At 38.6% G+C, this 25,676-nt stretch overlaps 1 protein-coding gene across 7 annotated transcripts in view; it reads right to left on the reverse strand.

Moving 5' to 3' along the window:
- The window catches only part of CSNK1G1 (casein kinase 1 gamma 1), a 152,406-nt gene that overhangs the window by 60,740 nt on the left and 65,990 nt on the right, over window positions 1-25,676 (reverse strand). For all 7 annotated transcript variants that reach the window (XR_003795842.1, XR_003795841.1, XR_003795839.1 and 4 more), the window contains exons 3-4: window positions 15,421-15,461; window positions 9,530-9,599 (exon numbers count right to left, since the gene is read on the reverse strand). Coding sequence is in view for 3 of the 7 variants with exons in the window: in XM_029237452.1 (XP_029093285.1) it covers window positions 9,530-9,599; window positions 15,421-15,461 (111 nt within the window). In the remaining 4 variants the exon portion in view is untranslated. The remainder of the gene's footprint in view (window positions 1-9,529; window positions 9,600-15,420; window positions 15,462-25,676) is intronic.

Genomic DNA, 25,676 nt, shown 5'->3' on the forward strand with positions numbered 1-25,676 from the left:
TGCGCTCTAGAGCCCACAAGCCACAAGTACTGAGCCTGCGTGCCTAGAGCCCGTGCTCCTAACAAGAGAAGCCCCCGCACCGCAACGAGAGTAGCCCCCGCTCGCCGCAACCAGAGAAAGCCCGTGTGCAGCAACAAAGACCCAACACAGCCATACATAAATAAATAAATTTATTTTTTAGAAAAGGGTGGAATATATATAAGGAATAAGGAAGTATTCCTTGCAGTAATTCCTTTTTTTTTTTTTTGGCTGCACCACTGGGCATGCAGGATAGTTCCCCCATCAGGGATTGAACCCGTGTTCCTTGCATTGGAAGCATGGAGTGTTAACCCCTGGACCACCAGGGAAGTCTCGAGGTAATTCTTATGTTATGCAAACTGAACTAAGCGATAAAAAAGAATAAGGAGTTTTGGTAGCTGCCATGCTAGAGCTGAGATCAGCAAACTATAGCCTTTAGGTCAAATCTGGCCCAACTACTTTTGCATGATTAGAGAACTAAGAATAGTTTCTACATTTTTAAATATTTGAAAAAAATTTAAAGAAGAATATTTCAGCAGTGAAAATTACATAAAATTCAAATTTCAGTGTCCATGAATAAACCTTTATTGGAATATAGCTCATTTGTTTACAAACTGTTTATGGCTATGTTTGTGCTACAAGGACAACAAGAGCTGAATATAGATAACACGAGTTGAAGAGTTACAACAGAGACAAGTGGCCCACCAAGCCTAAAATATTTACTATCTGTCCCTTTACACTGTCTGGCTTCCTAAGAAATCTCACCTTGTACACTGGAGGCAGGAGGCAGCTCAACCATTTGTATCTTCCATTTTGGGGGGCAATGACGTTCACTAACATTCCCACAGACTACTGTAATAAACCTTACTTGTGATGTTTCAGTAGTTCATCACTAGTAAGACCACTTCCTTTTGAGAATTCAGAGATGAATCCAGTTATGGTAAGGACCAAATATTAATGAATCCTTTGGCCTGGTCCTTGCATAGTGGTTTCAATTCCATTTTACAAAACAAAAATAGGTATGGCAATTGGATTTTTTTTTCTGGGGTTCTTTTCCAGGTAGTACAAGATGGCTGTGGCCAAGTGTCCCCTCCAAACTGGCACAAAAGGCTGTGGAGTTGTAGAAGCAAAAGTGGTCATTCTCACCAAGCAGGCTCATAACTGTATTTGAACACGACCACATTCAGCTCCTCTGAAAGAAACAAACATCTCCCTCAAGATCACAGATGTGATGGGTTCACCACAGCAGAATTCTGCTCTATTAAGTCAGAGAAAGGACTGGGAAATATTAAGTCACTATTGTTTGAGAATCCATCAAAAATTCTTCAAAAATGAAACTGTTATCTCTTCATTCTGATATTTTTCAAAGCTATAAGAAATGTAAATAGGATATTTCCATTTCTACGGAAAGTTAGATCTTTGGTTTCAATGTAAAACAATGCTGCCTTGTGTTTATATAGCACTTTTTCCTTAAGGATTCAAGGCCTTTACAGACATTACCTCATTCATCCCTGGAAGCTCTGCAAACTCAATAAGAAAGAGGAGGTTTCCCGTTACATGAATAAGGAAACTGAGGCATAGCAGGGGCACAAGGTTAATAGTAACTCACAGAAAAACAGTGGGAAAACTTTGGCTAAACTTTTCTCCTTGCTCCCATTCTTGGCTGTCTCCACTTATGCACACTGCCTATAATTAGAGATGGCAAATGTCTAAATCTCCAGTTCTTAAAATGTAATTTCAAGATTGCCCATTTATACTAATTAAGATTGGTTTTCCCTGAATTTAGTGGTATATGTCTCCTCTCTAACACCTCTGGCAGAGAGACTTCTGAAAAACTTATATATGGCAAGAAAGAATCCAGATTTCACTTTCTTTTACCAAGTTCACTATTTCATCCTTTCTTCTCTTGTTATGAAAACTTTCTGCCCAACTGGAGACGAAAACGTTTCTTCTCAATTCCTTAAAGCACTCCTAACTATTGAATATCTAAGCTGACCCATGTTATTTGTTCGTAACTACTCTTGTTGTAGGATTCACTTCTATTTTCAGTAAAATCCCCATCTTTCCAACATCTCTTCAGATGTTCTTATTTTTTATTTTCCTGTGTCCTGCTTCCTGTGTTTGCCCAGCCTATTTATAATTTACTCCTAAGGAGGTCCACAACACTATAGGACGGTTTTGCCAATCTCACACTTTCTCATGATTTTCTTCAGATTTATGCTTTATTTCTCTCTTGAAGTAGAACCATGTTCCTGTTAACAGGTGCCTAGATTCAAAGCTCTTTTTCTGGTACCAACCTATACCTCCTATCTTTTCTGATGACATATAAAACCACTCCTTCCCAGAAACTTCAAAATTGCAGAGTATGAATACTTCTTTTAAAAATTTTATTGGTGTATAGTTGATTTACAATATTGTGTTAGTTTCAGGTGTACAGCAGAGTGATTCAGTTATACATATACATATATTCTTTCTTTTTCAGATTCTTTTCCCATATAGGTATTACGGAATATGAATACTTTATTCATAGCATAAAGGTTTCAGTGGGTGAAAATGGCTTGGGTGGGGTAGCTCTGAGCTCCTCAGTTGCACATATGGCACAAGTATTCAACCCAAATGATTAATTTACTTTGGAAAGAAATGTTTCAAAACCTAGATCACCCAAGGCCATAAAAGATTTTGGAGGTAACAAAGGCATGAAATTTGGGGGCACCATATGAAACAGGAAATCCTACTGTTTCACTGGGGGAAAGTTCTGGGGCTTTGCATCAATTAACACTTTAACAACTATGTTCCACTATTCTATTACAATTAGGCAAGGGGTAATGGGTAGAAGGTGCCAGGCATCTGGCCTCTGCTCGGTATGCACACAAGACAGAAATCTGTAGGAAAACATGGGACAAACACATTCCTAGCTCAGGTTTTCCTATTGTGTGACCCTGGGTAAAGTAAGTTACTAAACTTCCCTGTGCTCAAAATGGGAAAAATGAAATAACCATATAAAGTACCTAGTGGGCACTTAAGTTCACTTGCTTTCTCTTTCCAATGAGATTTTTGCCTGGGCTTTGTTACACTGTGAAATTTCAGTAAGTGTCTTATTGTCTTTTTAATTTTAAAGATTTTATTTATTTATTTATTGGCCTTGCCGCGAGGCTTGCGGGAGTTCCCTGACCAGGGGCAGAATCCATACCCCCTGTAGTGGAAGTGCGGAGTCCTAACCACTGGACCGCCAGGGAATTCCCTTTTGCTGTCTTTAATTTGAGGATTACCATCTCCTTTACAAGAAAGCCAAAGCAGAATAGTCATTAGCAGATTAGAATAGCTGCTGGAAAGCCAGGACATGGCAGCTCAGGCTTAGATTGTCTATGATATGATATTTATTCCCAGAGCCCCTGAGAATTTTTCCCAGGCAGGTTGCTGGGTGGAAGTGGAATTAAATGTTTAACCAGAGCACGATCAGTACTTCTACTACCTCTAGGATCTCTCAATACAATTAAGAAGCCTCCAGAAGCAAAGAGATCATTGTATTATCTGTTTATATTATAAATTAGGCCTTTCCAAATGCCAAGTGAAGTGATGGGAATTTACCATAACCTACCTTACTACTTTTACTAAAAATATCCAAGCTATTGTTCAAAACCACTGTTCCTAAGAAACAGCTAACTCTGAGAACAGTAACAGAAGGCAACTTTATTGCTCCTTCTGGCTACTTCAGAGGCCTCCACCAGATTTTATCACTTGCACTCTCATTTCTGTCTCTAGAATCCTATTTTCTTGCCATTTGCCTATTCACCCCTCCCCCATCTTCCTTCATTTGCTCCTGCTCTTGCTGACTCATTCCCTCTCCCTTCCTCCCTCTCTCTCCTGCCACTTCAGCTGCATGCTTGGTTCTGGTTTATTCATCTTTTAGTTAATTACCGAACATATACTGACCCATATTATGTGACCAGTCCCTATCTAGCTATGAACCTTCGTGCTCATACTGTCCCTCTCTTATGTTTAGGGCTCCTCTCTGTTGAGGCCACTGGTTTTGCCTACCTCTGCCCCAAACCTGTCATCCACACGTCCTGTTCCTGTGTGTTAGGACATAAGCAAAAGTGGGAGGTGTGCTGGATAAAAGATTTGTTGGCTGGGAAATTTATAAACTGACAATGTATATACTCTCCTAAGTAAAAGGACACTCAGAGCACAGGGAAACCTAAAAACATTCCCATAACAGGAAAATAAGTTTGAGATTTACCCATGGTGACTATATTACAATTAACCCAACACTGATCACTGAAGAAAATGATAAGAAAATAAGAAAGATGGTTAAAACTCACTGGGTGCTTTCATCTGCTGAATGCAAGGCTTACAGTCTTTAATTACCGTGATTAAATACTGTTCTTTCTTGTGAAGCTGGCCCATTGTACCAAACAAATACTGAAGCTACCAGGAGGGCAAGCCAGCCCCAGGGAACCCAGAGTCAATCTTTAAGTCCCTTATTTCTAATCTTGTGTACTCAGAACAACCTATACAAAGTTACATCTGAAAAGAAAAGTATAACTGTGCTCAGTGCCAAAGCCCTTTGTACTGTGAAAAATCAAAACAATGATATAAGAAAAAATGAAGCAAAAATAAGACAAAACTGAAGAATGTATTTGGTTTAGTCACCGGAGAAAACCTAAAACTTTGATGTTCCAACAGTGAGGAAAAGAATAATATAATAATTTTCCATAGTCATTACATATAGTTGCAGAGTTCACATTTTAAAAATACTGTTTTTCTTTGAAATAAATTTGGAAATTCTCCAGCAATATCAGGCTCAATAACTGAACCATAATTTGCAAATAAAAATCTACCCCACCTGCACCCATCCAAATATGTGAAAATAGTAGATAATGTTCCCATTTGGATTCACTGACTACTGGGTGTCCACTTTGCCAGGGTTATATTTATGATGTAACTAACTTAGAAAAATAAGTTTGTATCTTCTGAAACTGAGTAAGACCCCAAGTATAAATATCTGCACCAGGATGTTTTCTGCATGGTAACATGGTCTTTAAAGTTTTTAATACAATCTCAGTGTTCAAACAGGTCTTAAAAAGTCACGTAATCTAACTTTCTACCCAGTGCACACATCTCCCTTATAACATCCAGAATGTGTAACTGTTTAACTTCTGCCTGAAAACTGCCCTCCTGCTAAGAGATGGGAAATCCTATTGCATAAGACAGCTTATTCCAGTTCACAATTTGGTTTTTTTCTTCCTACAAGAAGGTGTTTGGAAAGAAAGGAAACACAGTATTGCACCACTTTATCATCATTTGTTGACCTTATGCCTGAAACTGTTAACACATGGCTCCAGATAAATGGGGACAGAAACAGGTTGCTTGGTGATGGAAGAGGTAAGAGAGAGACCATAAATCCACTGCTGCACTCTTTTAAAAAATTAGGTATTATAATAACAACAACAATACAATAATAATACATGATCAGGGCAAAAAATACAACCAACGTGAAAGGATTAAAGTGTAAACCTAAAGACTGCTTCCCATTTCTAATCATTCTCTTCAAAGATAATCATTAACTTTTTTTTTTTTTTGCGGTACGCGGGCCTCTCACTGTTGTGGCCTCTCCCGCTGCAGAGCACAGGCTCTGGACGTGCAGGCTCAGCGGCCACGGCTCACGGGCCCAGCCGCTCCGCGGCACGTGGGATCTTCCCGGACCGGGGCACGAACCCGTGTCCCCTGCATCGGCAGGCGGACTCTCAACCACTGCGCCACCAGGGAAGCCCTCTGCTTTCTTTTTAATAGCTAATTCCGTGGTATAAATATATCACCATTTATTTACCCAGACCCATATTGATGACACTTAGATTACTTTTTCACACTGTTTTAATTGTGATACAAAGTCAAACTTATCTTACTGAAATTTCTTTCTATAATTTTTATTCTGGAATCCTTTGGAATAAACTTAATCTGTCATTTAATAGATCTTTAAACATTTGAAAATCACCATCGTATCATATGCGGAATAAATGGCAGAACATATGAAGGAAAAGTTTTGAGTTATATACTGAGTTATATACTCAGGTATATCAATAGGAGAAATGCTTTCTTCAAATAAAAACAAGCTACAAGTCTGACAGCACTAAATGCATGCCTAAATTATGGTCTACAAAGCTGACAGGATATTATACAATGATTAGAAACGTGTATCTAATGCAGCATCAAGACAAATGTTACAATGTTCAGTGAATGAAGACATGCAATTGCATGTGAACTGAGATTAACTATGAAATATGTCTGCATATGAAAAAGAGAAATATTCAAATAAAATGTGGCTGAGTTAGGGTGATAAGAACATGGACCACCATCTCCTTTCAAAATATCCTTTAATATTTCATAATTTGGTTTCTACAATAAATGAAAAAAGGAAAAAAATGACAGCTTTTTGGAAGACCAAAATCCTCATTCTCAGTTTCAAGACTCTCAAGGCCCTCTTTCTTCCCTGATTATCTTAGAGATAACCTTCACAGTAAATAATCAGGTCTTGAAATTCTTGATGGCAAAGTTACACTCAGCAACGAAAGCTAGAAGTGTGACTGTCCACTAGAGAACACGACGGTATAGAAGGGAAGAAGTTAGAGATCAAACAAGGAAAAGAAGGGACAATCAGGAAGAGCTCCACCTTAAACCATGTTCACAATCATCCAGTACTACCATTTTTGTTCTATCTACCCATGAGTAGAGAACTGGTATGAATTTCCAGATCATACAGTCAGGGCAATGTAGGGGTCAAAAAGCAAGGTAATGAATAAGACTTTTGTACTTAAGGAAAAAATGGTCAAATTATTCTCAAGCCAACACAGAAGTTCTTATTCTAGGAATTTAAAGTCTCAAGCTATACCAGTGTCCTTTAAATTCATAATCACTCATTTCTCCCCCCAAATTTCATCCATTTATTTCGTAAGTACCGATTAATTCCTTTAACAAACCTAAGTCACAATGGGCTTCTTTTTCTTTTTAAGTATTCCTTGTCATGGTACCCAAATATCGTGCAAATCTTCAGCCTGTGCTGATTAATGACAGACGAAGCACCAGTGAGTAAAAACAACGACTGCATAATTTTGGTTTGTGTGCTTTCAGCGTGAAAGGCTGTTTATTTACAGTGCCACAGCACCACCTTGGTTCTGAAGAGAAGGGCATATGTGCTCTAGCTGCTCATACATTAACTACTGATGAGTAACATTTGCAGCTGGGAACTTCACTCTAGAAAAATAGGAAGAGAAATGCTTGTGCCTGTAACTTAGGAAGAAGCTCTAGTGTTCATGCTCACATTTATAGGGAGACATGGTGAAATCTTGTCTACTTTGTCAACTGATCTACTTTCAAAATAAATTTCCTGGCCTCTCGCCTTCTGAGATGGCCCACACTCTGTGGAGTGTGTTTCTCCCAGGGCCGTTCTCACCTTTTGAGACGGACCACATTCTGTCTACGGAATGTGTATCTCTCTAAATAAATCCACTTTTTACCTATCATAAATAAATAATTTCCCTTTTTCAGCCATCCTCAGGGAATATCTTTCTTAATAACTTGGCAAAAATCTAAAACGCATGCTTATCAAATCTTCCTAAGTTCCTTCTGTCACCAGAATTCTTCCCAGCTTCCTATTATGTGAAAGAACTATGTAGGGCCCTGAGATACATTTGAGACACCAGGGTGGAGAAGGCACAAGCCTGTTCTTAAGGAGCTTATAGTAGTCTTATGGAAGGGGCAGGGTGGATATGCAGTTATAATTAAAAAACAGTCAATGTGCAATCATCAGTAACAGAATTAGGATTGAAAAGCATCTGAATACTTAGTAAAAATGGGATAAAATAAGATGACACTTAGGAGGTTCTGGTGATCAAAATCAATTATATAACCAGAAAAATTCAGAAAGCCTTGGTTGATGGCAGCTTATGTAAAAAAGACATAAAGGTTTCAACTGAGTAGAACACAAATGCATAAAAGTCAACTATGTAAAATGGCTGTTAAAATAGCTAACCTAGGGGCTTCCCTGGTGGCGCAGTGGTTGAGGGTCCGCCTGCTGATGCAGGGGACGCGGGTTCGTGCCCCGGTCCGGGAGGATCCCACATGCCGCGGAGCGGCTGGATCCATGAGCCATGGCCGCTGAGCCTGCACTTCCGGAGCCTGTGCTCCACAACAGGAGAGGCCACAACAGTGAGAGGCCCGCGTACCGCAAAAAAAAAAAAAAAAAAAAGCTAACCTAAATTAATAGAACTATTGTGTCCAGATCAAGGAAGATAATAATCCCACTGCCTCCAAATCCAGAGTTACTGGTGCTGTTTTATGAGGCTCGTTTAAGAGGGACATCACAGAACTAGGAGTGTGTGTGTGTGTGTACATTCATGCTTCCTAGTGGAGCAATGACAGTGAAGTACCTGTTAATCACATAACGCAAAAAACTGAAGGAACTGAAGACACGCAGCTTAAAAGAAGGCTTGCAGGTGAGCAGTGGAGGGGCAGCATATAACAGGTGAGATGAATGCATTTGAGCTGTCTGCAAGAACTCATGTTAGGTTCAATGAAAGACAAACGCTCATCCTGGCCTCCCTAGGTTATGACTATGGCTGATTATTGCCATGGTCAGGGTATAAGATGACTTGAATAACACCCAGTGGTTCTTATATAATTGTATATATTTTAGGAAGTGAAACTCAAATTCCTTCAACAGTACCTTCAATAATGGTACTTGAAATAGAAACTATGTTTCAGTCATTCACAAAAAACTGTCACATTGAAGAAGCATAAAGCAGAGGAATGTCTATTAATGTCAAACAATTAAACTAGCACTGGAGGATTTCATCTTCTGCAATAGGAATCCTATGGGTTCAACCTCCTTAGAGTTGGTAACATTTGTTCAGTCAATATATTTTTCTGCAAGCCAGTAAAATATTTCAGAAATTTGACCTTTTTGGTAAAAAAACAGGGATGTTTTTAAAAATTATAAACTTAATTTTTTAAAAATCCTCAGAGGTCATAGGTTATTACAATCATATAGATAGGTCTTCTAAATTAATGAGAACAATAGATAAAGTGACAGTGTTAAGGTATTTCAGAAGATATATTTTAGTAATATGTCTTTAAAATGGATATATAGTCTCAATGTGGTAAAAACAGCTTGAAAATTACCAACACCTCCTCCTTTCTTTCTGTATACACAAAGGAATGAAAAGAGAATGAATAAACTACCAAAAAGCAAAAACCATTCCATGTGTATTTCAGCTGAATGAAAGCATTCACAGGTTGGTCTGTGGGCAGGCATGGTAGCACAGACCCCCAATCAACTCAACTGCCCTTCTAGATGCCAGAGAGTAAGTAGCTTTTTAGTTGACTATGTGTATTTACCTATCCAGCAAGTAGGGGAGATACATGGTCTGGCAAAAAAGGTAGACAAGAAAATTTACATATGTTAGGGCTTTCAGCTAAGCTATATGCTGAATAAATGGAGGAAACATTGACTTACCTGCACTGCCGAGCTGTTTATAAAACCTGTACTCTAAATGAAGCTGTGGAGCACGTGATTTTATTGGTTCCTGAAACCCAAGAAGAGAAATTGTGATCAGATTTAGACAGTTTTTTCATTCCTAGGTTTTCAGAGTAAACCAGGGCTAAGACCACTTAATATTTTAGAGATGATATTCATATATAATAGCATTTTCTTACCACAATTTCTCTTTGAAAGCACATCTAGGGGAAGATGAAGCTGAATTATATACAATTCCTGCCACGGATATTTAAATAAAAATACTCTGTATGAGACATCACTCAAGGATAGCTCTCTCACCATGAAGTATTCTTCTGAAATATATTCTCCTAGGAAACCAGGTGCCAAATCTTTTAATTAAATACCAGCAAGTAGGGCTTCCCTGGTGGCACAGTGGTTGAGAGTCTGCCTGCCGATGCAGGGGACACGGGTTCGTGCCCCGGTCCGGGAAGATCCCACATGGCGTGGAGCGGCTGGGCCCGTGAGCCATGGCCACTGGACCTGCGCGTCTGGAGCCTGTTGCTCCGCGACGGGAGAGGCCACAGCAGTGAGAGGCCCGTGTGCGGCAAAAAAAAAAAAAAAAAAAAAAAAAATACCAGCAAGTATTTCCTTCTTGTTTTATTATGAATTTTGGGTAGTAAATGGTTTTATTATTTATAGAAAAATGATATATGCTCAGGAAAAAAATTTCATATACACAAAAATTAGAAAGAAAGTAAAAATAACCTGAGATTCTATCATTTAAAAGAAAAGCACTATTAACATTTTGGTGAATGTTCTTCCAAATATTGATTTATACATATATTTATATATAATATAGACTCAAAAATGTATTTTAAATAAATGAGAACATACTATATTTGGTGTTCTATGTCTTTAAATTCAACATGTGATGATGACATCATTCCATAACAGTAAGTAAAACTATATATTAGTGTGTGTGTGTGTGTGTGTGTGTGTGTGTGTGTGCGCGCGTGCGTGTACATACACACAAACCTTAACTTTTGGACATTTGAACTGTTTTCAGTTTTCAATATTATGAATAAAGCTGTAGGAACAGTGTTATGTATATTTATTTTTACACTTTAGAGAATTAAAGACTGCAAATGCAACTAAGATATGTAACTTGTAACTTTAATTAATACAGTGTTCAAGTTTTTAAAAATAGAGTTTTCTAAAGAGCCCAAAGATAAAGCAGCCATACTACCACACTTTGCTCTATACCAAACTTCAAGAATTGGCTGGCTCATCATTCTGAATTGACAGTATATCAGGCAACTAGTTAACAAGAAAATCAAACATTACCCTGAAAGATACATCTGTATATCCATTAGGATGGCTAATATCAAAAACACAGAAAATAGCAAGTGTTGGTAAGGATGTGGAGAAATTGGAACCCTTGTGCACTGCTGGTGGGAATGTAGAATGGTGCAGCTACTGTGGAAAACAGTACAGCAATTTCTCAAAAAATTAAATATAGAAGTACCACATGATCCAGCAATTCCACTTCTGGATATACACCTAAAAGAACTGAAAACTCAGACTCAAAATGATATTTGTAGACCCATGTTTGTTGCAATATAATTCGCAATAGTCAAAAGGTGAAGTGACCCAAGTATCTATAAACAAATGGATGGATAAATAAAATGTGGTTACATTTTGTTCCATATGTGTGATGGCATATTAGTTAGACATAAAAAGGAAGGACATTCTGACACATGCTACAAAATGTATGAACCTCAGGGATGGTATGTTAAGTGAAATAAGCCAGACCCAAAAGGACAAACACTGCATGATTCTACTTGTATTAAGTACCTAGAATAGTCAAATTCATAGACAGAAAGTTGAATGGTGCTTGCCAGGAGCTGGGGGGAGAGGGGAATGCTGTTGGTGTTTAATGAGTACAGCATTTTAGTTGAGGAAGGTGAAAAAAAAGTTCTAGAGATGGATGATAGTGATGGGTGCACACCAATGTGAATGTACTTAATGCCACTGAACTGTACAACTAAAAATGGTTAAAATGGTAAATTCAAGAATCAATTCTTTATCAGATATATGATTTTCAAATATTTTCTCCCATTCCATGGGTTATCTTTTCACTGCTCAGAGTCCTCTGATGCACAAAAGTTTTTGATAAAGTCCAACCTATCTATCTTTTCTTACTTAGGCTTTTTTGTGTTATATCCAAGAAATCACTGCCAAATCTAACCTTATGAAGCTTTTCCCCTAAGTTTTCTTCTAAGATATTTATAGTTTTGGCTCTTATGTTTAGGCCTTTGACCCATTTTGAGTTAATTTTTGTGTATGATGTAAAGGGTCTCACTTCACTGCATGTGATCTCCAGTTTTCCCAACACCATTTGTTGAAAAAAACTGTCCTCTCCCCATTGAATGGTTATTTGTCCTATTTTTAATATAGGCTCAAAGGAAGGAGAGTTCCACAGCTTCCCTTATTAATTCATGCTGGTGTTTTACAAGTTTCATGGTTTAGAAGGTCTTTATATGTAACTGCAATCTCCACTTACTGAAAGTTTAGCCTATTTCTCTTATAAATCCTCAATAACAAAGACAAAACAGCTCCCGAATAACCTGTGAATACTATAACAGCTATCTTCAAATAACAAAGCTATTCAGTCATTTCTTAAACTTCCTTTATTCAGGCAAAGTAATTAAAATTTTTTTAACCTTTCCTCACTGGTCCTACTTTTTAGTTATTTGATCACCCCTGAAAGCTCTTCCTGAACCTACTTGAAGTTTTCTGCATTTTTCTTAAAATACAGAATCCATAAATCACAGAATTCAGAACTTTCCTTGAAGTTATCTAGTCTACACCTTTGCTTCTAGGAAGGTTTTATCTAAATCAATTCAGGTAGGCTAGAATACTTCAAAGCCCTAAGGAGCTCTATGAAAGAACTCATACCCTTCTCTGATTGCAAAATCAGCAAGCATCAGAGTTGGCCTTCAAGTTTCTCAAGATTCTTGTATTCCAAAAAAATGTATTTAAGACTATACTGTAGAGTCACTTCCTTATTCATTTATCTCTTCAGCTACAGAGTCTCCATTCAGGTTTTAGATCTTCTAATATATCACCATCAAAGCAGCCAATTTCAGAATTTGTCTTTTAGCAAAATCATTAATAATTCACAAGAAACCAAAAGAGACAGTGATGACAAATTGATATGGAACCAGAGGTTGATCTAAACACTAGAAAGAGGAGTGTTCTTTCTGGAGAAACAGTCTTGAATTCGAACAAACCACAAGAGTCAATGAATTTTAAAAAACACAGATCCTTCTTCAAACCTAATACCTTCAAACTTCATACTGGAAACATTAATAGGAAATATTCAATCTGATCTTGGGTAAATAAGTTAACAGATTAAAAAAAGCAATATCTCTTTAGAGTTATAGGGCTAAAAGTGGGTGTACACATCACATATATTCAGACATGAGGGGCTTTTTATCACAGACGGAAGGACTTACATCCTTCAGCCAACCCCTTCAGCACGTAGTCATAGCCTGCTCAACCAACTGGAGCTTCAAGTGCTCTTCTGAAAGCACTATGAATAAAGGACACTGCAAACAATCTATAAGATTGTAAAAGGCAGTAGGATTAGCAGCATGGAGAGAAAACTTTTTAAACAACTGTTAGAAAACCTCTGTTAAAAAGAACCCCAGAAACCTCAGTGATAGGGGTAAAGGAGGGGTTCATCACACTAGTTTGTTTACACTGTATCTGATTTTTAAAAAAATGTTCCTAGAAATCCAAGAAACAAGAGCCCACAATGAAGATCCAAACAAAGTAGAACTGAAACACTACCAGCCAGGGCTTCCTTGTATTTCTGTGCCAGATGCTGACTACATTTGCATAGAGGGCTGGCTATTTGCCAGAATCATGGTTATTCTGGAACACACACGCCTGCCTGAAATCCTAAACTGACAGCAGATGGCTACCTTGTAGGACAGTAATGCTTAAGGCAAATTTTGCTGTTACAGTGAAAAGAGCTCAATTACTGCCATCATACCTCCCACAGAGAATACAGCCCCACAGCAAGAGAGGAGGCCCATAGACAAGATTGTCATCCTCTAAAAAGCCTTTATTTAAGGTTTATTTGAAAGAGAAATGAGGTACTGAGGCACACCATACTAGATGACATGAAGTCTATCTACCTTTAACTCTTGGCCATACAAAGAATAAAACTTTAATAAAATGTAAGTGAAATGCAATAGTCAGTCATGTCAATAATGTTATGCAACCTTATCTAAACAGGTCAACTAGTATGAATCTGGAAAGAGGAATCTAGATAGAATGAGTTGCCCCTAACAGAAAGCCTCAGAAGAAGTTTTGATAAATAAGGGGACAATAACAAATATACAGTATTGAGGCAACATTTTAAAGTGTTTTAGGGGCTGCTTCTCCCTATTACTAGTCCCAAAGAATCAAAATTATTCCAACTTGGGGCTTCCCTGGTGGCGCAGTGGTTGGGAGTCTGCCTGCCGATGTGGGGGACGCGGGTTCGTGCCCCAGTCCGGGAGGATCCTGCGTGCCGCGGAGTGGCTGGGCCCGTGAGCCATGGCCGCTGGGCCTGTGCATCTGGAGCCTGTGCTCCGCAGTGGGAGAGGCTGCAGCGGTGGGAGGCCCACATACCGCAAAAAAAAAAAAAAAAAAAAAATTATTCCAACTTAACAAAACAATAAAACAGAAAAAGTAAAAAAGAGATGAACTAGATAACACTTCCACAGAATAATCAAATTCCCATAAATACAAATATACAGTTAATTCCTTGACATTCAAGCTGAGAAAAATATTTGGTCTGCATTGTTACATGCATTGTCTCTCTTCCTGCTCTAATTTCTCCAACAAAAGTTCCAAGTCAACAAACAAAACACTTGGTTCCCAAGGAGCTACCTGCTCTAAGACCTGCTCCCTGTCCACCTCTTTGTAGAGAAACTAAACTGATGCCTGTCAGTTCTTTACAGGACAACTCTAACTCCTCCACAGACAAGCTTAATGAGAGGAAAGGACCCACCACAGAGCAGGTGTGGATGTGGTAGGGGCAATTCATTAGAAAAGAACAGCAATTACCACAAGATACTTCCTTCAACTATTAACGCCTCTGCCTTCCAACTAATAAAGCCCAAAACTACCTTTAGATCCTGGGAAATGTACTAGGATTTATTAGGAGGACAATATTTATACAGTTTCATAGAAACTAGTTATGTAAAGCATTTCATATGGCTAGAAATGGTTTTTCATCAACCTTAAATATAAGACAAAGAACTGTTTCTTCTAAAACTATTAATCCTTAAAAATAATAGAATTATTCTTTTTTAACAGGATGTTATTTTCAATGACTAGGTTAGTTATTCATAAGATTAGCAATGACAAAACCAATTGAACTCTTTGCTTCAAATCTGACCACGTAATGTGTTTTTCACATTTGACAGCTTTTTAAGGCAATGATTAGATGATCACATTCAGAAGTATATTAATAAATACCTTACATTTTTAAAATGGATAAGTCATATTCAAGAATAAGAAAATTATAAAAAACAATAGCACTGTGAAAGGTACAAAGTTTACAGCAGTTACTAGGGTTTTTTGTTTTCCTTCCAGCTATGTTTTATAAACTTTTTTTGATTTATCATTGCTAACACTATAGTTAGCATCCTCTAACTATATAGTGTTTTACAGTATACAGTGATTCATCACTGTAACACTATATATATTTGAAGGAAATGACTATGTGGGATCATATGCAAGGAAAAATAACATTAGTATTTTTGTGAATGGTTACAATTATTTCCTGTAAAAAGATATGTGAAGGGTGAGAGCACTAAAACATAATTACCACAAATACAGATTCTACTCACCAGTTTGATAGCTACATATTCATTGGTGTAGAGATTTTTACCTAGGGGAAAAGCAGAATGTATATGTTTTAGTGACATTTATTCTGGGAAATGCAAAGCAAAATCTTAGCTTACAGGGTCATGAGAAAGGTCACATTCCCAACGCTGTTCACATATATGAAACATGATTTGTAAGTGAAAAGCCAAACAGAGATAATGAGACCCAGCAAGACAAGAACAAAAACAGCTTGAGAATTTGAAAATTTAAGCTAGACATGAGAATCTTTTATTTTAAAGAAAACAAATCTCGGGGACTTCCCTGGTGGTCCAGTAGTTAAGACTCCACGCTCCCAATGCAGGGAGCCAGGGTTCCATCCCTGGTCAGAGAACTTGATCCTGCATTGCATACCTCAGCTAAGAAGTCTGCATGCCACAATTAAGAGCCCACATGTGGCAACAAAGATCCCGCATGCCACAACTAAGACCTTGCGCAGCCAAATAAATAAATAAATATTTTTTTTAAAAATGAAAGAAAACAAATCTCTTTGTCTGTCACACACACATTTTGTTATTTAATATTTCCCAACTATTGAGCTATGAGGCAACCCAAGAAGAAGAAATGCCAGAATTACAAAGATAGAGAGATTTTAACTCTTGGCACAAAAAACACAAACCCTCATTTTTCTAACTCACTGACAAGTAAGGTTTTCTTATTTTTTGTCATGGTATTTAGTATCAACTTTAGTTGGCATAAAGGACAGTGTGAAATAAAACCAATTATTGGCCTACTCCTTTTGGAAAACTCATCTACTGTCTCTAAGTAGATGATTCTCAAAGCTGTTTTGACTCTTCACCAGAACTCAAGCTCTACATCTTCACCTATATGCAGAAACAGCTCTCCACCCAGACAACACTTAACTCAGAGTTCTTCCTGCAGTTGTAACCTTTTTCCTCTCAACTTCTCTACTTACAGAAATGGAATCAATATTCTTCTGTACTAGACATCTAGAGTCAGAACTTGGGGTGAGTATAAGAGCAACAACCATCAGTTAGTGAGCCCACAGTATATGCTGGGTACTTAGCTACCTTTACCTCTTCAACTCCATTAGTCCTTGAAGGCTAATTTTAATTCCTTGTGAGTGCTTAGTATAGACCATATAGCTCAGCCACTGCACTGGACTTCACATTGCTTCTTATATATTTGTCCTATCTTATTCACCTGGACTATAAATATCTTGAGAGTAGCGATTTTATTTAATGGATCTATCAATGCCCTATGGTGCTTAAGACCATGTTCTGCACATCTCAGACACTCAAAACCTTGACTGATTAAAAGTTATAAGTACGTATAGTATGACTACTTTTTAAATAATACATGTAGGTAAAGGTTATATATACACATAAACGTACATATATATATGTACATAGCTGAATATATATGCATGGAAAAGGATACATAAAGATGTATTAAGGTATTACGGTATTAAGATGACTGTTTCTGGGCTTCCCTGGTGGTGCAGTGGTTGAGAGTCCGCCTGCCGATGCAGGGGACACGGGTTCGTGCCCCGGTCTGGGAAGATCCCACATGCCGCGGAGCGGCTGGGCCCGTGAGCCATGGCCGCTGGGCCTGCGCGTCCGGAGCCTGTGCTCCGCAACAGGAGAGGCCACAACAGTGAGAGGCCCGTGTTCCGCCAAAAAAAAAAAAGAAAGATGACTGTTTCTAATTTTCATATAATATAGGTTGCTTTGATAATGAACAAAAAACAAACCCTGCATTTTGGGAACAAAAGGCTGCTTGTAATATTGGTTATTTTTAACAAGCTCTAGACAATAGATGGCCATTATACTTTTAACACAGTTAAAATTACACCATTATACTTTTAATACTGTTATCAGTTTTCCCAGTACTTTTATGTAGAGAAGAGTACACTAACTTAGGAATAACTTTTGTCTGCAAACAACATTAATAGAGAGGATTCACAGGTTGCCAGACAATCACCTAAGACATTATAAGATGAATAACTTCTTCTTTAAAGGAGCAAAAGTAGAAAATAGCCATTTTTCCCTCTCTGTATTAATTGCATTAAGTTCTAAAGGTTAATTTGTGTTTCTGATTAATGTTCCCACCAAAATCATTTTAAAAAATATATTTGATGAAATTGTGAAAAGGATACCAACAACCGGGAGAGGACGAGATGAGACAGTAACAGCCAGCTCCCAGGCAGATTAAAACTCCAGCCTGGCCACAGACTTCTTCCATGCGAGATAGGATGCTGCATAAAGAGTTTTCAGGAAAGCCCTTCCCGGCACTGTATAAGCACAGTTATTGTGATCTAAAACTTATTTTAGCAAAGGGCTGACCCTAAAAACTCATTACTGCTTAGAGGAAAATGGTCAAGTTTAAAACTGTAAATGTGTTTGGGGAGGGGGATGTCTTTCCGAATTGGACACTCCCCCCCAGTTTTAGCAGTAAGAATTACTGGGGGGTAGGGACGTAGGGGCACCGAAATTCACCCCTTACTCATTTAGAGTACAATATGACTTCACTGTTAAAGAATTAAATTAATTTTTGAAGTATATGCTTAAAGTAACAGATCTTTAATTCAAATAGATTACAACTTTTAAAGTGAATTGAGATGGTATCAGTGTAAGCCTAGTAATCAATCTGGATTCTGATCTGTGAGAAAGAAAAGAGAGAAGGCAATCACAGGAGTCTCAGAAAGGATGTACTTTCCTTTCTTTCTCCCACCACCTCCCCACAGGGTGTGAAAAAATGAGTAGAATTTTAACAGTTGAAGAAGGGAGAAAAACACATCTCAGGGAGAAGAAACTGTATGAGCAAAACAATAAAAATGAGAAAACAGACAGTTTAGGAAGAGAATGGGCGATGGTCTTGGGGTAGATGGACCATAAGTTGCACCATGAAGATCAGGAAGGAGTAGGGATGGGCAAGGAGTGGTTAGGGCAGCAAAAGAAACTAGAAAAGTAAGGGTGAGTCCACATTAGGAAAGTCCTCAATGCCATCTTAAAACTTAAAATGAAAGGTTTCTGAGTAGGGTAGTGACATGATCAGATCTCTGATTTAGAATAACTATACCTCCTTTGTAAAGAGATATAAAAGATTAACCAGAAAAATAAGACACCAGAGGTAAGGGAAAGTATTTGAGTATTTAATACCCCTCATATGCAAATATCAGACACCTAAGATGAGCAACACTCACTTCTCACCCTTCAGAGACTGTATTCTAGATCCTCACACAAGACCCTGCACATGGTGCCTCAAAGTTTGATAAATAAATCACATAAAGTGATAAGTGTTGAAAAAAAGAAATATGAACAAGTCAGTAGATGACTTAGATGAGGGAGGGTAAAGCATCTGGGCACAAATGGCACTTGAAGTGAGCCTCTGAGGACGAACAGGAGAGGATAAAGAGCATTTCTTATAAAAATACTAATTTGAACATTGAGGTGGAGAAATGATAGAAAATGCAGAGAATGTGATAAAGTATGAGTGGACCAATATGAAAGGAGCACAAAGCATATGGGGGAGAATGGTGAGAAATGAAGCCAGAAAAATCCATACGAACAGAGTATGAATAACCTTGAAAGCCAGCTTCTTGCTCTGAAGTAAATACTTTTCCTAAATCCTCACTTTTTTTTAAGATTTGGGGGAATCTTTTTTTTTTTTAAATAGTAAAACAAACTTGTTATGTTATAGAAATCGTGCAGGGACTTCCCTGGTGGCTTGGTGGTTAAGAATGCGCCTGCCAATGCAGGGGGCACGGGTTCGAGCCCTGGTCTGGGAGGATTCCACGTGCCACGGAGCCACTGGGCCTGTGAGCCACAACTACTGAGCCCACGTGCCACAACTGCTGAAGCCCATGCTCCTAGAGCCTGTGCTCTGAAACGGGAGAGGCCACTGCAATGAGAGGCCCATGCACCACAGCGAAGGCCCACACGCAGCAACGAGGACCCAACGCAGCCAAAAAGAAAAAAGAAAAAAAGAAAGAAAGAAATCCTGCATAGTGTTCTTTTGGAGGAAAAACAAACAAACAACCAAACAAGAGTTCAAAGAAATCCCAGGCACTTATGGATCTGCTTATTCCAGAGTCTAGAAGGCCTCACGAATCAGAGGGGAACCTTTTCCTCATTTTCCCTGTGTTCAGCTGGGCGGCCCAGTTTTCACAGCTCAGTTTACCTTCAACAGTGTGACCTTTACATCTCCTGTGAACGTGGGAAAGAGTAGCTGCCGGGCGATGCCAGGGAAGGAGGGGATTTAGTGATGCAACTGCTCCATATATATATATGTATATACTTGCAACTACTCTTCCTGTTTTTAGCACCTTCTGCATCCCAACTTTTTGAAATTCCTACTGTCTCCAATTCTTGAACTTATTGATATCTGGTGTATTCTATGTTACAAACTGGCCTACCCATTAAATCATTCAGCTTTCTCTGGACTGCTAAATTAGTTACCACTTAACTGCTTTCCAGCTTCCAAAATTTTGTTAAAATTTCTCACCTGTTTTTATCTTCTTTCTCTCTCTCTCTCTCTTTTTGGTTCCTGGTGGTTTTTATGCCTTTTAAAAAAATCCCTTTTCTAAATATACATTATAAAACTGAGGCAGTGACTTCCCCTCGTGGTGCAGTGGTTAAGAATCCACCTGCCAATGCAGGGGACACAGGTTTGAGCCCTGGGCCAGGAAGATCCCACATGCCGCAGAGCAACTTAGCTCATGCGCCACAACTACTGAGCCTGCGCTCTAGAGCCCGCAAGCCACAACTACTGAGCCCACGTGTCACAACTACTGAGAAGCCCACGCACCACAACGAAGAGGTGCCCCCGCTCACTGCAACTAGAGAAAGCTCACGCGCAGCAACGAAGACCCAATACAGTCAAAAATAATAAATAAATTTTAAAAAATAAAATAAAACTGAGGCAGCACTCAGTTTCATCAACTTACACATATATTATAATTAGTTATTCATGCATCTTTTTACCTCCACTAGGCAGTGAATTTCCTAAGGACAAGAATGTTCCACTCATCTGTTTATCCCTAACGACCAACATGGTATCTGATATATAGTAGGTAACAGATGCTTGCTGAAGTGAACCAAATTGACTTGATATACAGAGAAGGTTCTTCTGAGAAAGTTTTAGGGCAATTAAAAAAAAATTTAGTTTAGAATCAGATTATGGATAATCCTAAGTGTGAATACAGGAGTTTTGACTTCATTATTCAACTTGTGAAATCACCAAAGATATTTGTGCTAAGAGGAAACGTATAGTGGTGAAAGTTGTATTTTAAGAATATTAATCTGGTCCCAATGTATACAACAAAAGAGACAAGAATACCTACGAAGAAAATGAATAGGAAGTTTTTATAGTAGAACATTTAAAGAATAACATCTACCAACAGTGTGGTTATGATGATTACACGAGTTAGAATATGTGAAAGTACTTTGTAAACTGCAATGTCCTAGATAAATCTAATTTTTATGACTTCTATTATCACGGCAGGTATGATGCAATAATTCCTGGAAGACAACTTTAAAAAATAGGATTTATAATCAAGGCATTTAGAAGAAAAAACTAACAACCTTTGGATTACATATAAACATGAGGGAAAAGGAAAATAGAACGGTTAAAGTTGATGCTTTTAATTAGAGGAGAACAGAAAGAAAACCAGGAGAGTAGGCAACGATCGTTTCACTCTACCATGATGCCTTCCTCCAAGTTCTCACTGAACCTAAAAGCAGCAGAGAAATTATGAAATGCCTTTCAGCTTCAATTTTTGTACCTGTATAAAAGAATATAGACACAGAAGCATAATGACACAGCTTATGTAACACCAAACATGATAGCTAATACATTACAAAATGCTAGCTTGCTTTTGTTTGCTTACTTTCTCTGCTTATTTCAAAACAAGCTGAATACCTCACCCTCTTAAAAAGCAATTATCCTTATTCCTAAGAGGCCCTGGAGGTGACTAGATAATTCTCCTGAGCTATGCATCACTCAAATGAATTCCTTTGCCAGGGGGCATCATCAAGACTGAAGAGGTCAGGGGAATTCCCTGGCGGTCCAGTGGTTAGGACTCCATGCTTTCACTTTCGTGGCCTGGGTTGAATCCCTGGTCAGGGAACTAAGATCCCACAAGCCATGCGGTGTGGCCAAAAAAAAAAAGACTAAGAGGTCAATACAAAACACAGCCAAGTGGAAGGCTAGACAAACACTAAGCCACTATTCTCAGTGATACACAAAAATTTTGCTCTGGAAGAATTTAATTACAAACATAGAGGGTTACCATCCTGCCCATTTAAAATGAATGACTGCTTCATCATACAAAAAATTATATATATATATATATATATATATATGAATGATATATCAATAAATGTGAAAAAGGCAGTTTACTGAACAGAAAAATACCATTGATGAGGTGGCATAATCCCAAGCAATCAAAGCTTTTCGTTGCTGCACAAAATCCACAATGCTTCCCAAGGTCACTTTCTGGCTATGGGTTCTTTTATCGTTAATGTAAAAGAAACTGCATTGCACAGTAGTTTTGGGAGCTTTACATCCAAACTCAGTCCTTTTGAAGCAGCAGTCTTAGATGTGAAGCTACCCACAAAATCCACTGCGTGAACACTTCCTGTTTCAGTAAATCGCCTACAGAGACAACATTTACGGTAAGCTTCATCAGACAAAGCACTATTTCAAAGAACCAGCAGGTGTCAGTTCTCAGAGTCACGCTGATAAAGGAACATACAAGCCTCGGTTCCCAGTTTAGTTAGATCTCCAGCTGTCAGATTTCTTGCCGTAAAGTGAAAGTAGTACATTTATAAATTACTACCTAGAACTTGTCAGAAAAAAAAAAAAGTCCAGCCAAATGAATGTGAGGCAATTAGTAGTTAAAACAAGAAACCGATCTATGGTTCAAGATGGCGGAGAGAAGGACGGGCTCTCACTCCCTCTTGTGAGATCACTGGAATCATAACTAACTGCTGAACAATCATTGACAGGAAGACACTGGAACTCACCAAAAAAGATATCCCACATCCAAAGACAAAGGAGAAGCCACAGTGAGACGGTAGGGGGGCGTAATCACAATAAAATCAAATCCCATAACTGCTGGGTGGGTGACTCACAAACTGGAGAACACTTATACCACAGAAGTCCACCCACTGGAGTGAAGGTTCTGAGCCCCACGACAGGCTTCCCGACCTGGGGGTCTGACAGCGGGAGGAGGAATTCCTAGAGAATGACACATTGAAGGCTAGCAGGATTTGATTACAGGACTTCGACAGGACTGGGGGAAACAGAGGCTCCACTCCTGGAGGGCACACACAAAGTAATGTGAGCATTGGGACCCAGGGGAAGGAGCAGTGACCCCATAGGAGACTGACCCAGACCTACCTGCTAGTGTTGGAGGGTCTCCTGCAGAGGCGGGGGGGGCAGCTGTGGCTCACCACAAGGACAAGGACATTGGCAGCAGAAGTTCTAGGAAGTACTCCTTGGCGTGAGCCCTCCCAGAGCCCACCATTAGCCCCACCAAAGAGCCCAGGGAGGCTCCAGTGTTGGGTCGCCTCAGGCCAAACAACCAACAGGGAGGGAATCCAGCCCCATCCATTAGCAGACAAGCGGATTAAAGTTTTACTGAGCTCTGCCCAAAACAGCAACAGCGGACTCTACACACCATCACTCCCTCCCATCAGGAAACTTGCACAAGCCTCACAGATAGCCTCATCCACCAGAGGGCAGACGGCAGAAGCAAGAAGAACTACAATCCTCCAGCCTGTGGAACAAAAACCACATTCACAGAAAGACAGACAAGATGAAAAGGCAGAGGGCTATGTACCAGATGAAGGAACAAGATAAACCCCCAGAAAAACAACTAAATGAAATGGAGATAGGCAACCTTCTAGAAACAGAATTCAGAATAATGATAATGAAGATGATCCAGGGCCTCGGAAAAAGAATGGAGGCAAAGATCGAGAAGATGCAAGAAATGTTTAACAAAGACCTAGAAGAATTAAAGAACAAACAGAGATGAACAATACAATAACTGAAATGAAAAATACACTAGAAGGAATCAATAGCAGAATAACTGAGGTAGAAGAACGGATAAGTGACCTGAAGACAGAATGGTGGAATTCACTGCTGCAGAAGAGAATAAAGAAAAGGGAATGAAAAGAAATGAAGACAGCCTAAGAGACCTCTGGGACAACATTAAACACAACAACATTCACATTATACGGGTCCCAGAAGGAGAAGAGAGAGAGAAAGGACCCAAGAAAATATTAGAAGAGATTATAGTTGAAAACTTCCCTAACATGGGAAAGGAAATAGCCATCCAAGTCCAGGAACCACAGAGAGTCTCATACAGGATAAACCCAAGGAGAAACACGCCGAGACACATAGTAATCAAATTGGCAAAAGTTAAAGACAAAGAAAAATTATTGAAAGCAACAAGGGAAAAATGACAAATAACATACAAGAGAACTTCCATAAGGTTACCAGCTGATTTCTCAGCAGAAACTCTACAAGCCAGAAGGGAGTGTGGCATGACATACTTAAAGTGATGAAAGGGAAGAACCTACAACCAAGATTACTCTACCCGGCAAGGATCTCATTCAGATTTGATGGAGAAATCAAAAGCTTTACAGACAAGCAAAAGCTAAGAGATTTCAGCACCACCAAACCAGCTCTACAACAAATGCTAAAGGAACTTCTCTAAGTAGGAAACACAAGAGAAGAAAAGGACCTACAAAAACAAACCCAAAACAATTAAGAAAATGATACTAGGAACATACATGTCAATAATTACCCAAAACATGAATGGATTAAATGCTCCAACCAAAAGACACAGGCTTGCTGAATCGATAAAAAAACAAGACCCATATATATGCTGTCTACAAGAGACCCACTTCAGACCTAGGGACACATACAGACTGAAAGTGAGGGCATGGAAAAAGATATTCCACGCAAATGGAAATCAAAAGAAAGCTGGAGTAGCAACACTCATATCAGATAAAATACTATAAAATAAAGAATGTTACAAAAGACAAGGAAGGACACTACATAATGATCAAGGGATCAGTTCAACAAGAAGATATAACAATTATAAATATATATGCACCCAAAATAGGAGCACCTCTATACATAAGGCAACTGCTAACAGCTATAAAAGGGGAAATCGATAGTAACACAATAATAGTGGGGGACTTTAACACCTCACACCAATGGACAGATCATCCAAACAGAATATTAATAAGGAAACACAAGCTTTAAATAACATGATAGACCAGATAGGTTTAATTGATATTTATAGAACACTCCATCCAAAAACAGCAGATTACACTTTCTTCTCAAGTGCGCACAGAACATTCTCCAGGATAGATCACATCTTGGGTCACAAATCAAGCCTCAGTCAAATTAAGAAAATTGAAATCATATCAAGCATCTTTTCTGACCACAACGCTATGAGATTAGAAATCAATTACAGGGAAAAAAACGTAAAAAACACAAACACATGAAGGCTTGGTTACTAAAGAGATCACTGAAGAAATCAAAAATGAACTCAAAAAATACCTAGAGACACATGACAACGAAAACACGATGATCCAAAACCTACAGGATGCAGCAAAATCAGTTCTAAGAGGGAAGTTTATAGCAATACAAGCCTACCTCAAGAAACAAGAAAAATCTCAAATAAACAATCTAACCTTACACCTAAAGGAACTAGAGAAAGAAGAACAAACAAAACCCAAAGTTAGTAAAAGGAAAGAAATCATAAAGTTCAGAGCAGAAATAAAGGAAATAGAAACAAAGAAAACAATAGCAAAGGTCAATAAAACTAAAAGCTGGTTCTTTCAGAAGATAAACAAAATTGATAAACCTTTAGCCAGACTCATCAAGAAAAAGAGGAAGAGGACTCAAATCAACAAAATTAGAAATGAAAAAGGAGAAGTTACAACAGACACTGCAGAAATACAAAGCATCCTAAGAGACTACTACAAGCAACTCTATGCCAATAAAATGGACAAGCTGGAAGAAATGGACAAACTCATAGACAGGTATAACCTTCCAAGACTGAACCAGGAAGAAATGGAAAATATGAACAGACCAATCACAAGTAATGAAATCGATACTGTGATTAATAATCTTCCAAAAAGCAAAAGTCCAGGACCAAATGGCTTCACAGGTGAATTCTATCAAACATTTAGACAAGAGCTAACACCCATCCTTCTCAAACTCTTCCAAAATATTGCAG

The sequence above is a fragment of the Monodon monoceros genome, unplaced genomic scaffold (assembly GCF_005190385.1).
Source record: "Monodon monoceros isolate NGI ecotype Baffin Bay Population unplaced genomic scaffold, NGI_Narwhal_1 Super_Scaffold_21, whole genome shotgun sequence".
Classification (NCBI taxonomy): Eukaryota; Metazoa; Chordata; class Mammalia; order Artiodactyla; family Monodontidae; genus Monodon; species Monodon monoceros.